The 14,526-nt window shown below is 46.4% G+C and overlaps 5 protein-coding genes across 5 annotated transcripts; 3 read left to right on the top strand and 2 right to left on the bottom strand.

Moving 5' to 3' along the window:
• The first annotated feature begins 262 nt into the window (after positions 1-262).
• GGI43DRAFT_395157 (nucleotide sugar transporter family protein) lies at positions 263-2,266 on the top strand. The gene is made up of 5 exons (XM_083204845.1): positions 263-642; positions 708-733; positions 787-803; positions 869-1,212; positions 1,265-2,266. Exons 1-5 carry the CDS (start codon positions 469-471, stop codon positions 1,823-1,825), a joined length of 1,122 nt encoding a protein of 373 aa, XP_083063729.1. The 5' UTR covers positions 263-468; the 3' UTR covers positions 1,826-2,266.
• Positions 2,267-2,882: 616 nt separating this feature from the next.
• On the top strand, positions 2,883-5,716 carry GGI43DRAFT_420664 (AMP deaminase; the record flags this gene model as incomplete). Its single annotated transcript, XM_083207846.1, has 4 exons — positions 2,883-3,108; positions 3,177-4,123; positions 4,184-5,304; positions 5,401-5,716. The coding sequence occupies 4 exons, from the start codon at positions 2,883-2,885 to the stop codon at positions 5,714-5,716; spliced, it is 2,610 nt and encodes an 869-aa protein (XP_083063728.1).
• Positions 5,717-6,545: 829 nt separating this feature from the next.
• On the bottom strand, positions 6,546-10,195 carry GGI43DRAFT_395150 (isoleucine--tRNA ligase ILS1). Its single transcript, XM_083204844.1, has 4 exons — positions 9,981-10,195; positions 9,564-9,917; positions 7,790-9,491; positions 6,546-7,713 (listed from the first exon to the last, which is right to left on the bottom strand). Exons 1-4 carry the CDS (start codon positions 10,053-10,055, stop codon positions 6,632-6,634), a joined length of 3,213 nt encoding a protein of 1,070 aa, XP_083063727.1. The 5' UTR covers positions 10,056-10,195; the 3' UTR covers positions 6,546-6,631.
• Positions 10,196-10,356: 161 nt separating this feature from the next.
• GGI43DRAFT_395147 (Mo25-like protein) lies at positions 10,357-12,038 on the top strand. The gene is made up of 4 exons (XM_083204843.1): positions 10,357-10,729; positions 10,787-10,844; positions 10,933-11,414; positions 11,479-12,038. The coding sequence occupies exons 1-4, from the start codon at positions 10,625-10,627 to the stop codon at positions 11,956-11,958; spliced, it is 1,125 nt and encodes a 374-aa protein (XP_083063726.1). The 5' UTR covers positions 10,357-10,624; the 3' UTR covers positions 11,959-12,038.
• A 138-nt stretch (positions 12,039-12,176) lies between these two features.
• GGI43DRAFT_232432 (SWIB/MDM2 domain-containing protein) lies at positions 12,177-14,242 on the bottom strand. Its single transcript, XM_083200542.1, has 4 exons — positions 13,948-14,242; positions 13,621-13,895; positions 12,956-13,561; positions 12,177-12,901 (listed from the first exon to the last, which is right to left on the bottom strand). The coding sequence occupies exons 1-4, from the start codon at positions 14,027-14,029 to the stop codon at positions 12,395-12,397; spliced, it is 1,470 nt and encodes a 489-aa protein (XP_083063725.1). The 5' UTR covers positions 14,030-14,242; the 3' UTR covers positions 12,177-12,394.
• Between the last annotated feature and the right edge of the window lie 284 nt (positions 14,243-14,526).

Genomic DNA, 14,526 nt, shown 5'->3' with positions numbered 1-14,526 from the left:
ATAAACATGCAAATATAAATAATTAATAAAAAAGAGTTATTAAATTTAATATTTTATATTTAAATAAATTTACTATTTTATATATTTTATTATAAAAATTTTTAAATTATATATTATATATTATATATAATTTTATATATAAATTAATATTAATATATTCTTATTAGTAATTATATAAAATAAATATTTATATTTTAATTTTTTATATACTAATAGCTTGAATTAATATTTTTATAGTTATCTTTAAATTAATTACCAGCGCGTTTTCATATACCTTTTATTGTGTTAAACGCCATACGCTAGTGCTGATCTCCGATATACCCCTGGCAGTTAGCCTGACTAGGTACTAACAGGTGCAATCCAGAATTTATACCTGGTAATTGACAGCGGTAGTGTTATTGATTACCTGTCCACGGCAGTCTCAATTCCTCGACACGATATGACATTCACTTCGCAATCGGAGCCGCAATGGAGCCTCTACCGAAACTGACACCGGCCAAGGGTGTTCAGTCTATATCTAACAAAGGATCTCAATCTCCCACCTTGGCAAATGTTGTTCGCCGTTTCGCCGTGGACAGCGGCTCAACTTTGTTTGCTACGGCGGTAATGACCGTGCTGATCTTTGGTGGATGCTGCTCCAACGTATGTGCTACATCCCCATAGCCACGTCTGCCTCTTGTCCAGCTCAATAACTTTCTGGCCTATAGGTATACGCCTTAGAAGCAATCATCAAGTAAGCCCCTTCAGCCCACGCCAGTTACTAGTTCTTAAATTTAACTTGTACAGCTTCGAGCCCACGAATGGTATAATTACACGCCCGGTTCCATACAAGACTGATGACACGCATATACTTATCCACGCCACGTAGGAACGCTCGTAACTTTCCTTCAATTCCTGTTCATCGCCATCACCGGCTATGTAGCCCAATTCGATAAAACGCGCCCGCCGTTCTTCTTTGCTCCCAACGTCGTCCCGCTTCGCCGATGGCTCGTTAATATCCTGCTGTTCTTCACCATCAACGTGTTGAACAATCATGCCTTTAGCTACAACATATCCGTGCCGGTTCATATTATTCTGCGATCCGGGGGTAGCATAACAACTATGGCTGCAGGCTATTTTTGCGGAAAGACATATTCACGGGTCCAAGTTTTTGCAGTGTTTTTGTTGAGTATCGGCGTCAGTCTGGCCGCCTGGTCGGATTCTAATGACAAGGTAACGCTTGAACCACCACTAATATTATTGCTTTTCCTAACCAATCGAACAGAAAACGAGCGAAGGTAGCGCTGAGCCAGTCTTTAACGTCGGGCTCTTGATCATTTTTGTGGCTCAAGTTCTCTCATCTATTATGGGCTTGTATACTGAAGCAACATATCGCAAGTATGGGCCTCAGTGGAAAGAAAATCTCTTCTACGCCCATATCTTGGCGCTGCCTCTCTTCTTGCCCTTTATGCCCTCTATGCGACGCAATCTAGTGGAGCTAAGCAACAGCACACCGCTTGAGCTAAACATACCATTTGCTTCGTCACTGCCACTTACACGAGTTCCGTCTCAGCTAGCCTACCTGGCAGTCAACGTGATGACCCAATATGCCTGTATTCGTGGCGTAAATCTTCTGGCGGCAAACGCATCGGCACTCACTGTTACAATCATACTGAGCATTAGAAAACTCATGAGCCTCTTATTAAGTATTTGGCTGTTTGGCAATACCCTCTCAATCAATACCATACTTAGCGCAATTGTGGTATTTGGAGCCGCAGGTATCTACAGCGTGGCCCCAAAGCCTGCCCCAAAGCCCGCCCCGACTGAGGAAAAGAAAAAAGTTTAACATTAGCTATGAGAGCTTGCTTACTGCTGAGTTGAGTCTTTTTGGGTGTACGGCGTACATATCTCGTCTTATGATTGAAGATACCAGATATAGTATATAGACGGATAAGCAGTTGTCATAGGATCTAGAATGGCATTAGAGAGAGTCTATAGAGAGTATAGAATTAACTTTTTATATGCTCCTTTTTGCGTTCAGCAATAAGGGGTCGGCCTATAGCATTATAAGTGTCTGCGAACCGGTGCAAAGCGCATTCATGCTGCTGATCATCACAGACAACTTCCAGGTTATCTTTGTCAGCGCCAGATATGGAGTGTTCCGTCATTCATATTATAGGAATAGTACTTATTATCTCGCATCTACCAATTCCTTGAGAGCATACAAATATACTACTGCCTACCACTACTTGCAAAGAAGTACATTATAGGAGTGCATCTGTCTTGCAAGCCACGGCCTGTCGCCCATCTCATGCTTAAAATAGGTAGAGATGCGCTAGTCCTAGTCTGGACGGCATAATACCCGGAATAGGTTTAATCCAATTAGTGCTTTGTTTGTGCCTGAGAATACCTTGCCGCGGTTTCTCGCTCTAATCCTTTCCGTGTAACCTTAAAATAATCGATATCGGACTCTTCATTCTGATTGTGCCGCTTTGGGCATTCTGATTCTCGCCATTGCTGGAGAATTTATGTACTATGATAATATCCTGAAGCCATGACTGGTAAGTCTTTACCAGGGATGTGCGTTTGGAATGTTTGGCGAGCTCCATCCATTAGGCCGTATTCTTATCCCACCTAACAAAGCGGGCGTCACATCAGCTCTTTTTCCCCTCTTGTTTTGAAGATTAATAGCCCTCGCTCTGCTTGCTTAAACTCCCGTAACCACTCTTCCTAATCACTCTCCTTTAGACCACGCGTTACATAGTGGCAGTATGTCACTCCCAGTACGTACCAGGGATGAAGGCGACGACGAAGCTCTACAGAGCCCGGCTACCACCGGCTTGATCGATCCTGAAGAGCATTCAGAGTCCCTGGCGAACCACGAAGAACATCTCCAAGATGGAATGCTGCTGCGCGATCTCCCAGAGCGCACGACCTTCTATGATCCAGTTGCAGAGCTTCAGATGACCCAAACGGATGCAAAATTATTCTATCAGAGGAGCAAGATTGATGCGCGCAGTGGAAATTCTCCCTGGCCGCAGTCAACTCCCTTTGGCAGTCCACATATTCTTTCAGGCTCATACCCGGCCACCGAGTACGGACTTGATTCCTTAATCCTCGACTCTGATGGTGATTAGTCAATCCGTCTGCAAAATATAACAAAAGCGGATTGCTAATTCAAATGCTAGACAAGCCAGAAATCGTAGACACCCCTGCCAGTCTGTTTGGGTCAACAGGTCCATCTAATGCATCTTATCCTAAGCCCAGTGACCCCACCAGCCAGGCCTTCAACGATGCAAGAATTGCCAATGAGCCTTCTGTCGGCTTGCCAGGGAATGGTCTTTTTGATACTGAGCCTCACATAACAGCTGAGCTCAGTGCTATTGCCAAGCAAATACATAGAATACTTGACGTAAGACGCAAGTACATTGCGCTTTCGTCTCAGGGGCCAAATGATAATCCTAGAGATGACCCTAACTGGGACATATATCCCCCTCCTCCTGACCCTGCATGGATTCAAAGTCATGCTCATGGCCATGGCATCGACGAGACTGGGAAGCAAGGTGTAAGCTCTTCTGCTCAGGAACGAAAAAGGCCAGCTCGGAAAAGAAAACCCGGCCAAGATATTGGAGATGACTTCTGCTTGGAAGACTTACTGCCCTTACCAGAGAGTGGTGACATGACCTTTGAACTCGACAGCGAAGGCATTTATCAGGTATTTGACAATTCGACCAGTAAAACCCCCGCCATAAGAGTACCTACTATCCGAGAATTCTATATGGACCTGGAAGAAATTCTTGCAGTTTCGTCTGACGGTCCAAGCAAGAGCTTTGCTTTCCGCCGGCTCCAGTATCTAGAAGGAAAATTCAATCTGTATGTTCTCCTCAATGAATACCAAGAGACCGCGGATAGCAAAAAGGTACCACATCGAGACTTCTACAACGTTAGAAAGGTGGATACACACGTTCACCACTCTGCCTGTATGAACCAAAAGCATCTTTTGCGGTTTATCAAGAGTAAAATGAAGAAGTATCCAAACGAAGTGGTGCTCTTCCGAGATGGAAAACATCTCACTTTGGCAGAAGTATTTGCCAGTATTAATTTAACAGCGTATGATTTAAGTATAGACACGCTTGACATGCATGTAAGTCGCGGCATATGTAGCTCACAGTCTTCTTGGCACAATAGAATGCTAACCAATCAGGCACATACTGACTCATTTCACCGTTTCGATAAATTCAATCTCAAGTACAACCCTATCGGCGAGTCGCGCCTTAGGACAATCTTTCTTAAGACGGACAATTTCATCCATGGACGCTACCTAGCTGAGATTACCAAAGAGGTGATCTCCGATTTAGAGTCCAGCAAATACCAAATGGTAGAGTGGCGCATATCTGTCTACGGCAAGTCTTTGGATGAGTGGGATAAGCTCGCGGCGTGGGTTGTGGATAACAAGCTCTTTTCCCACAACGTTCGCTGGCTAGTCCAGATCCCTCGCCTCTACGACATCTACAAAGCCAGTGGTTTGATGGATACGTTTGAGCAAGTCATCAAGAATGTGTTTCAGCCTTTGTTTGAAGTCACAAGAGATCCTTCTTCTCATCCCAAGCTACACATATTTCTCCAGCGTGTCATTGGCTTTGACAGCGTGGACGACGAAAGCAAAACCGAAAGGCGGCTCTTCAGGAAGTTCCCCGTGCCCAAAGCCTGGGATACGAAACAGAACCCTCCGTATAGCTACTGGATCTATTTCTTATTTGCTAATATGACCTCCTTGAACCACTTCCGACGGAGTCGTGGCTTCAATACGTTCGTCTTACGACCTCATTGCGGAGAGGCAGGCGATAGCGAGCACTTGGCTGTGGCGGCATTGTGTTGCCATAGCATTAGTCACGGATTGTTGCTGCGGAAAGTTCCCTTGCTACAATATATTTTCTATTTGGATCAAATTGGTATCGCAATGTCACCGCTGAGTAATAATGCCTTGTTCTTGGCCTACGAACGAAACCCGTTCCATCAGTATTTCAGACGTGGCCTGAATGTCTCACTATCCACAGACGATCCGCTGCAATTTGCGTTCACCAAGGAGCCTTTGATAGAAGAATACGCTGTAGCTGCGCAGATCTACAAGCTAAGCTCTGTTGATATGTGCGAGTTGGGAAAGAATTCGGTGAAGCAGAGCGGATATGAAAAGGCCATCAAGCAGCAGTGGCTGGGTCAAGATTTTGAAAAACCTGGGAAGGAGGGAAACAAGATGGTGAAGACAAACGTGCCTGATCGCAGAGAAGAGTTCCGGTATCATACACTTTTGCAGGAGAGAGACGTGTAAGCAATCATTACCTCCTATGCCCTTCTTTCCTTTGCTTTACTTTCCTCTCTTTGTATTTTCCACTAATACGTACGTACTAACCCAATATTTAGTTTAACCAGGTATCTCGCATTTAATGAAATGGTGTCAAACGGCGCATCAGCAAGCGCTCAGGGAATAGAGCTGCAGGAAAACAAGAAGCCTGCTTCTTCAGTCGCAAATACAGCGGCCGATCATATGGAGGCAATCCCAGAAGGGCATGCACCCTCCATCGAGGCTCATACTGCGGAGTCACATCTGCCTGCTGGCACCATGGCAGATAGTCACGTATCTGGGAACGATCCCATGATGTTTCCCGGAATTCTTGCCAGAGAGCACCGTAATAACAGCTCGAGAAACCTGGCTCAGAGTGATGACAGGGCAAAGTAGCATTTCAACTATAGGATAGATTCATGAAGTCATAAAGATACAAAAAGGCAATACAGTAAAAGGCCCACAGTGCTTGAAAACCACGCCATGCCATGGTTTCTTTTATGTGTACACGGTGTTCAAAATAATTAAATGATTGCTTCTGTTTATTTATTGCCAATTTTTGATTTACTTGAAATTATATAACCTCCTGGTCGATTTTTAAACATATATGCTGCGCGAGCTCCATGCCACTCATGACATAGAATAACCTCAGCACCACCACCAGCTTCCCCACAGCGCTAGTCGAGCTTCTACTTACTACACTGTATCTACTCCTCCAAGACACTCAAAAATCTACTTTCGACCAAATATACTCAGCCCCTCGTTCTTCCACGCAGCACAAAACACACAAATAACTCCTTATTCCAATACAATATCTTTGGAAGCTCTTTTACAAAGCACAGATGAATCCTCAAACCTCCCGCCGCCCGATCCAGAAAGTTGCAACGGCCGTTGCTAAATGCGCAGCAGAGGTGTGTTTCAAAACCCTGCCTGTGGTTTTGCTAGTAGTGGCTGATACTAAAACACCATCTCAATAGGCAACGGCCTACGGGAAATGCATTGTGGCAGATTATAACGACGTGACCAAGGACAAGTGTGCTCGGGAATTCCTGAGATTAAAAGATTGCTATCTGGTAGATCTTCTGATCCTCACTCTATGTTTTTTTTCCTCTCATAGGTACTCAGAGACTAACAAGACTGGTTCTTAAATACAGGCAGCAATGAAGAAAATATAACCATGGCAATGGATTTTATTTAATTAATTGATTAATGCGTACAATTTGTATTTAGCAAGATTTTTTTTATTTATTTTATTTTAAATTTCACTCTAGTCTGATTGGGTGCATTGAGCTCTAGTTCTCAGCTTCTTTTTTAAAGCTTTACAAGGCGAAGCAACAGAATGGCCTGCTGGATCTCTTGCTCTTCTTCCGCAATGAGCTCACCAGTAGCTCCCTCCTCGCGCTTCTCGACAGGTCGTCGAAGAACCTTCTCGAAAGTAGCAGTCTGTGAAACCATTACATCTGCCAGTCCGAGGTTCTCAGGGTCAGACACAACCTGGTACTCCATCTTGACATCATCAGTGGGCTGCAGGCCGGCCTTCTTGCGCAGACGCTGCACTCGGTTGACAATCTCTCTGGCCAATCCTTCCTGAGCCAGCTCCGGGTATATCTCAGAATCCAAAATAGTTAATAATGCGCCGTCTGTGTTAATTTCCAGCTTCTTGGAGGCTTCGTCCTCCTTTACGCTTCTGCGCACAACAAGGTCACCTTCTTCCAAGGGGATGCCATCGACAAGGATCTTCTTGTCAATGAGATATCCTTGCACTTGCTCACTAGTTAAGGTAGGCAAGGCTTTCTTGACCCGAGCCATGTCTTTCTTGAGCTTCTTACCAAGAACCGGCCAGTCAGCGGTCACACTGTATTGGACATTGTACTTGGCCTCATCCGATGAGAGCACCAAATCTCGAACGTTCAATTCTTCAGTAATGTAGGATTCAAGTGACTTGATATCCTCAAGGTACTGGTTGTCATGGTGGATGACAACCAAGGTTCGAAGTGGTGTTTTGAGACCAATGGTTCTGCGCTCACGAGAAACACGACCCAGCTCGATGACCCGCTGCATTCTTGATACTCGTCGCTCGACTTCGGCGTCAAATAGCTCTTCCCTAACCTCTGGGAATGGTAGGAAATGAACACTTCGAGGGTCTTCGGCCTGCAATTCCTTCGGAATGTGCTGAAGGAGCTTCTGATAGATGGTATCGGACAGGAAAGGAGTGAAGGGAGCCAATCCTCTGCACAGAGTGAAGAGAACATCAAACAGAGCGTTAAGCGCATGTAGGGTATCGTTCAATCCATTCTCTCCCTTCAACCGGCGTCGGTTGAATCTGATGTACCAGTTGGTCGTGTTGTCAATAAGCTCAAGTAGTCGAGGGACCACAGTGTACAGTCGGTATCCTTGATTAAGTGTTAGTCCCGGTTTATAACAATGGGGTACCAGGAGATATAAGCCTGGTAGCATCTGACCACATACCTTTCATCTCCTCGTTGACGAACTGCAACAGACTCTGACAGCTGGCCAGAATCCACTTATCCATCACATTTGTGTTTGTAGTCTCCAGTCCAACGTTCCACATGTAATCAACACCCTCAACCTTCTTCAAAAGCGCAACTTGGCCTTCGAAGAACTTGTAGCTGTTCCAAAGTGGCAGAAGTACCTTTTGGACAACTTCTCTGACTCCACTCTCCTTAAATCGTAGTGGCTCTGCCCGCACGACAGGAGAGTTGATAAGGTAGAGTCGTAGAGCATCCGATCCAAACTTCTGCATCACAAGATTCGGGTCAGGATAGTTCTTCAATCGTTTTGACATCTTCTTTCCGTCTTCTGCCAGAACGATACCGTTCACCACACAGTTCTTGAAAGGTGAAGTGCCGAACAAGTGTGTTCCCAACACCAGTAAAGTATAGAACCAGCCTCGTGTCTGATCCAGGCCCTCAGCGATGAAGTCACCAGGGAATGAGTTCTTGAATTTCTCAACATTCTCGAAAGGATAGTGTTGACTAGCATATGGCATGCTGCCAGACTCAAACCAACAGTCGAAGACCTCTGTAACACGCTTCAGGGTCCCCTTACCCTTCTTGCTAGGAATAGTGATATGATCAATCTTGTCTCGGTGAATATCGGACAGATCTCCAGTGTAGCCACTGAGCTCTCGGAGTTCCTCAATACTTCCAACGCAGACACGCTCTTCCATATCGTCAGAAACCCAGAGCGGAATGGGAGTTCCCCAGTATCGGTTCCTTCCAACATTCCAATCTCTAGCATTTTGAATCCAGCTGGCAAAACGACGCTCCTTGACAAATGATGGAACCCAGTGAGAGTCTTCAATGTTCTTAAGCATGCTTGGAATAATTTCTGGAATGCGGATGAACCAAGAAGGCACAGCTCTGTAGATAAGGGGAGTATCAGAACGGGGGCACATGGGGTACGAGTGGCGAAGTTGAGATTCGACGACCAATCGCCCGGCCTTCTTGAGGTGCTTGATGATGTGCTTGTCGGCTTCCTTGACGTGCATACCGGCAAATTCGGGAACTCGATCAGTAAAGTGACCGGTTTCATTGATCGGATCCGGAGGGGGGCGGTTTTCGTTGATGATGCCGTTCTCCAATGCCACGTTGTAATCGTCTTCACCGAAAGCCGGGGCTTGGTGAACGACTCCCACACCGCTATCCGATGTGACGTATGTAGCATTCAGGACTCTGAATCCAACATCTTTGAACTCTTCATAGAAGTAGTCAAACAATGGCTGATATCTCCACCCAAGCATTTCTGATCCCTTGACTGTACCAACTCTTTTAAAGTCGGCCTTCTTGGGGTCCTTGTACAGAGTTCCGAGCAAATTCTCGAGAATGATGTAGGTCTTTCCAGACTTTCCATCCTTAATCTTGAGATATTCAAAGTCTGGATGCGCTGCCAGACCAAGGTGCGATGGCAGTGTCCAGGGGGTGGTCGTCCATGCCAAAAGACAAGTTTCCGGGTCATCCAGAAGTGGGAACGACACGACGACAGCTGGATCCGTAACATCTTGGTAGTTTTGATTGGCTTCGAAGTTACTCAGGGCAGTTGTCAATACCGTAGAGTAAGGCATAACTCGGGCACCTTGATACACTTGCTCTTTGTCGTGAAGCTGCTTGAACACCCACCACAACGATTCCATGAATTTCGGGTCCATGGTCTGTAACAGTACATTAGCAATAATCTTCGTAGATTAGAAATCGGGGGAGGAGAAAGTTGAAGATTGACTGACCTTGTAATCGTTGTCGAAGTCAATCCAACGTCCCAGGCGCTCAACCGTAACCCTCCACTCCGCAGCGTAGCGCATGACAATTGCGCGACACTCCTCGTTGTACTTCCCAATTCCAAGCTTTTCCACAGCAGCTTTTCCAGAAATACCCAGCTTCTTGTCAATCTCGTGTTCGATAGGGAGTCCGTGAGTATCCCATCCAAATCTTCGCTCGACGTGATAGCCCTTCATGGACCAGTATCGAGGGATGATATCCTTGATGGTGGACGCTAGCAGATGGCCATAATGAGGAAGACCTGTAGCGAATGGAGGTCCATCGTAGAATGTGTAAGGGGGGCGACCAGCAGACAATTCGAGCTTTGAGATTTGTCAGTCAGGATGCGCTTCAGCCAGCAGGAAACAAATTCTATATTGACGTACCTGGCGATGGAAAGCGTTGATGGAGCGCCATCGCTCGAGGATGACCTCCTCTTCCTTGGGAAAATCGATAGACATGATGCTCGTGTCTCTCTCTCTCGCCAATAAACAGACTGGATAGAGGAGTGAGAGAAATCCGAAATTTATAAAGCGAAAGGGAAGAGTCAACACCCAAAGACTCACAGGTTTGAATTTCGGCCCGGGTGAGTCAAAAGTTCAAATGGAGGGGCTTTGTAACAGCCCCTCATTATTCCTTAGAGGGTAAGTGGGGGAGGCAATCACTAAAATGCATTTCCAGAGGCTATAATGTCTGAGCACTAAAACGAGAACAGCAGCATAAGCTGTGGAGTCTAAGCCTTATGGAGCAGCATTATGCACTATGCACCTGATAGGCCTAAATCCGTGTAGTACTTCGTATACACAGGGCAGCGGCGCGCTGACGCATCTCAGTTGACATCCCTATTCACAGCTTGTCACCTTGGGCGGAGCGCCCTGGAAACAGAGCAAGCGGATAACGAATAGCGCCTCCGGCAGGGCTTTTAGGCGGCCGATGTGAGACGGAGGGTTATGTCTAGAGGCAACCGTTTAGACAAATAGAGAGAGAGACGACCAGACCCTCGCAAGTTCACAGCCGTACGACCCCAGCCATGTCTTTCTTGTTCGGGAGAGGCAGATCGCGGGCTGCGGCCGATCTACCTAGGCAAGCTCGAGAGCATATCCTGAAGCTTGAAAGCCCTAACGGAGTCTCCAAGGTACGCAACAGATTCCCACGACGTCTGAGGAACTGCTTCTAACACAACCACGATCAGGCCGAAGAGCTTGCTCGCGTGCTCAATCAAATGAAGGTCGCTCTCCAAGGCACTCAAGGTACTCGCTCCCTGGAATTGATGACCCCCTCTCTTCCATCCCACTTGTCCTCAGCCTAGCCATCTGGGTGCATTAACACTAGCTTAAGAAACTGAGAGCTCACCCGAGCAGATCTATCAGCTCGTCACCGCTTTGATAGACGAGGACCTGCTCCACCTCCTAGCTACCAACCTCTATCGCCTACCGTTTGAATCGCGAAAGGATACCCAAGTCATCTTCTCCTATGTATTTCGCTTCCGGCCCGCAGCGGCAGCTCCAAAAAGCGACCCCATCGCCCTGTCGTACGTGGTGTGTAACAGACCTCAAGTCCTAGTCGAGCTCTGTCGCGCCTACGACCACAAGGAGAGCGCCACCCCAGCGGGATCGGTTCTTCGAGAGCTTCTAAAAAATGAGGCTGCGGCGGCCATAATCCTATACGACGACGGCGATGAACCCGGATCCAGTTGCAAGGGACTCGCCGCCATTGACCGCAACCGACCCCAGAGTGGCCGAGGCGTTTTCTGGAGGTTTTTCGACTGGATTAACAAGAGCTCCTTTGAAGTTGCTGCGGATGCCTTTACGACCTTTCGGGTGGGGAAACAATGCTACAACAGACACAATACACTTGAAACGGAATGTTCTAACTGTGAAACAGGAGCTCTTAACACGGCACAAAGACTTGATTCCGAAATATCTCTCCACCAACTTCGACCTCTTCTTCGACAAGTATAACAATACCCTGGTACAGTCGAACAGCTATGTCACCAAGCGACAGTCTATCAAACTCCTTGGCGAACTCCTACTAGACCGGTCCAACTACAGCGTCATGACGGCGTACGTCGACAGCGGCGAGCATCTGAAAATATGCATGAACCTTCTCCGAGACGACAGGAAAATGGTCCAGTACGAAGGATTCCACGTGTTCAAGGTGTTCGTTGCGAATCCTCATAAATCCATCGCCGTTCAAAAGATTTTGCTCATGAACCGCGAGAAGCTCTTGACCTTCCTAGCGCATTTCCTTGAGGATCGAACTGATGACGAACAATTTATTGATGAACGAGAATTTTTGATAAAGCAAATTCGTAATATGCCATCGACTCCTGTGGTCTCTCAACGCTCTGTTAGCGCATCATAGTTTATCTCGATTCTTGGGGAGAGCGTGCATAGTTAGAAGTGTCATCAATGAGCGTCTTGCTAGCCATCCTTCCAATTTTTCTTTTTTTTTTTTTTTTTTTCTCTTTTTCTGCTTTCAGTCTTCATTTTGTATTGGAGTTTATTAATACCGTGGAGTTTGGGGCCACATCAAGTCATCTGCGGGTCAAGGCATGCCATTAAGAAAGATAATATTACAAATTGATTCAGAGTGCAGGCAATAAGTTCGCTGGATAAACACCACACCCAGGTGGCCCCTTTATCTATACCGTAGCTTTCCGAGCAACAGATCATGAATTGCTGTTGCAACTTTCACTCCCTCCTTCCTCTCCTTCCCTCTCTCCCTCCCATTTCTCATCCCACGCATATACGATGACGTGCGCTTTCATCTCAAATCATCACACAAAAACTGTAGAGTCTCACCGTTGCCTGGAGAGTAAAACGTTGACGCTCTCCCTGGCATTTTGGCTGTTCCATACACTACTATTCCCGCCCCGCCGCCACTCATCACCGGCAACATTTTCAGCATCGCTTGCTGCTTCTCCCATGATGATTTCAAGGTCCCGTTTTTGTGAGCTGAGCCAGCTCTTAACAAAGTTAGCTGGATCTTCGCTCAGCGATGTGAAAAATGAGTGCTTGGCTTTGGACATGGAAATTGCTTGTACAAGCCTTGCCAGCTGCTCATCTAGTGCGGTAACTTGCTTCAACGTGGTCGCGTATTGAGGGTTATTCAATATCGGGCGCAAGTTGGCTTTGGCTGGATCCTCTACCAATACCTGAACGTCATAGACCGTAGGCTGGGGATTTCTGTGGAACTCTTCATCAACCCGAATTGTATATGGGAGAGATATTGGAGGCAAGGGGCGAAGATGTGGCATTACATATTCACTGAGCATTGGTATAATACCCGAATCTCGTCCAAGAACCTATATCACTTAGTAATCACAAAAAGAATATTAAAAGACAGCAAAGATACTAACCTTTTTCAAATAGGCATCGCACCGAAAGTTACGCCTCTCTTCATCCTCTTGCAGCCCTGAGAGCCTAATATATTCCCACAGGGCCATAACAGCCTCATGTTGCGTCGCTTCGGTCATATCAACTACTTGCGCCAGTTCAGGGCTTAGCTGGTATCGCTCGGGTGACTCGTATCTTTGTAGATTGACTGTGATGTTGATATTCTCGTCGCCATTACGCTTAAAAGTAAATTCGTCAAAGTCGCCATCAGTTGGCGCAGCAGGGGCCGCTTGGTTTTGCGAGCCTTCTGGCCTTCTCCATTCTACCGTGTGTTCAGAACCACTCCGGAATCGGGAGCGATCAAATTCTATAGAAATGGATTGAAAGAAATGCGAAAATCGGTGCTTCTTTTGGTTCGTCTCTGTGCTGGCGGGCTTGTCCTCTAGCTGATCGTTCTTCGTTTGATCAACCACGCTATCATCTTCATCTAAAAGGTAACCCTCAATCTTCACGCGGTAAGATGCTTCCATAGCCGGAGTAAAGTCAAAAGAATCCGCATTGAGGCTTTCTCCTTGCCAGATCTGATCTTCGGTAGTGTTGCTGATCCAGATTCGCAACGTTTTCCGCAACTAAGAAACTGTCAGTTGGGCTGCACAAAACTCAAAACAGTGGGTGAGATAAATGCGACCTTGGAGCTTCGTTTTGCGTCATCAAGCACATCTAGTCTCTTTCGCGTTATTGTAGCGTCAATCAATCTCTCAATCTCTCTCAATTCGACGTATCGCTTGACGCTATCGGCATCGATAATACAATCCTCCACGCCATCGGGAATATTCTTGTCTGTCGGTTTGCGGCTTCTTCGCTTCGCCAATTCGCTAGCGTGAGCCTGCGCTTGTTGTTGTTGCGCAATTTGCGCTTGTGTGAGAGGAACAGAAGGATGTGGTCCAGACGACATCATGGGTCCTGGGTTGGTTAGACGAAATGCGATTTGGCCTGTAGGTTTGAAAAATCATACCAATCCCTCCACGCCGCTGGTTTGGAGGATGCGGCGACCTCTGTGGCGCCTGCTGGGCATAAGCACGGTATTGTGACTGCATTTTGGGCGGAAGTCGCAGTGTGACGGGCACTCATGGACCAAAAACGATTGCGACTCGCTCACGTTGGTGTAAAGTGATACCGCGTCGTGAACACGGCTGGATCTGAGTCACGTGCAAGCGCTAATCTTGTTAGCAAAATGCCCACTGCTAGCGCGACAAAAGTGCTTTGTACCCCGTATCACAACCTGCATCCAAAGCTACCATAAGTACTAGGAACATTTCCAATGCATCAAAATCACAAGCCGCAGAGAAACTGAAAGTCAGGTCGAAGTACATATTAATAGTAAGTACCTAGGGAGGTACTTAGGTATGACAAAATTAGAATGCATCAAAAATCAAATATATAGACCATCTAAATCTCTCTCTTTTTTTTCCTCTTTGTGTGTGTGTGCGTGAGTGCGTGTTTTCTTCACATAAACATCTGACTTGATATTTCATAGTTTAGTTAAATTCAGCTATAACGTACTTGACCTTCATCGGTTTGCAAATATTTTGCT

Source organism: Trichoderma evansii, assembly GCF_050947405.1.
Source record: "Trichoderma evansii strain SZMC 28006 chromosome Unknown GGI43scaffold_3, whole genome shotgun sequence".
Taxonomy (NCBI): Eukaryota; Fungi; Ascomycota; class Sordariomycetes; order Hypocreales; family Hypocreaceae; genus Trichoderma; species Trichoderma evansii.
The sequence above is the reverse complement of the archived record's forward strand: the minus strand, read 5'-3'. Positions and strand labels throughout refer to the sequence as shown.

Excerpts from the sequence above, each read along its gene's own strand:
- GGI43DRAFT_395147 (XM_083204843.1), top strand. The coding sequence starts at position 10,625 with ATGTCTTTCTTGTTCGGGAGAGGCAGATCGCGGGCTGCGGCCGATCTA. Across the intron at positions 10,730-10,786 it reads GCCCTAACGGAGTCTCCAAG|GCCGAAGAGCTTGCTCGCGT; the intron begins GTACGCAACAGA and ends AACCACGATCAG. Across the intron at positions 11,415-11,478 it reads ATGCCTTTACGACCTTTCGG|GAGCTCTTAACACGGCACAA; the intron begins GTGGGGAAACAA and ends ACTGTGAAACAG.
- GGI43DRAFT_232432 (XM_083200542.1), bottom strand. The coding sequence starts at position 14,029 with ATGCAGTCACAATACCGTGCTTATGCCCAGCAGGCGCCACAGAGGTCG. Across the intron at positions 13,562-13,620 it reads ACGCAAAACGAAGCTCCAAG|TTGCGGAAAACGTTGCGAAT; the intron begins GTCGCATTTATC and ends ACAGTTTCTTAG. Across the intron at positions 12,902-12,955 it reads GCGATGCCTATTTGAAAAAG|GTTCTTGGACGAGATTCGGG; the intron begins GTTAGTATCTTT and ends TAAGTGATATAG.
- GGI43DRAFT_395157 (XM_083204845.1), top strand. The coding sequence starts at position 469 with ATGGAGCCTCTACCGAAACTGACACCGGCCAAGGGTGTTCAGTCTATA. Across the intron at positions 643-707 it reads TTGGTGGATGCTGCTCCAAC|GTATACGCCTTAGAAGCAAT; the intron begins GTATGTGCTACA and ends TCTGGCCTATAG. Across the intron at positions 1,213-1,264 it reads GGTCGGATTCTAATGACAAG|AAAACGAGCGAAGGTAGCGC; the intron begins GTAACGCTTGAA and ends CCAATCGAACAG.
- GGI43DRAFT_395150 (XM_083204844.1), bottom strand. The coding sequence starts at position 10,055 with ATGTCTATCGATTTTCCCAAGGAAGAGGAGGTCATCCTCGAGCGATGG. Across the intron at positions 9,918-9,980 it reads TCAACGCTTTCCATCGCCAG|CTCGAATTGTCTGCTGGTCG; the intron begins GTACGTCAATAT and ends CAAATCTCAAAG. Across the intron at positions 9,492-9,563 it reads ACTTCGACAACGATTACAAG|ACCATGGACCCGAAATTCAT; the intron begins GTCAGTCAATCT and ends GTACTGTTACAG.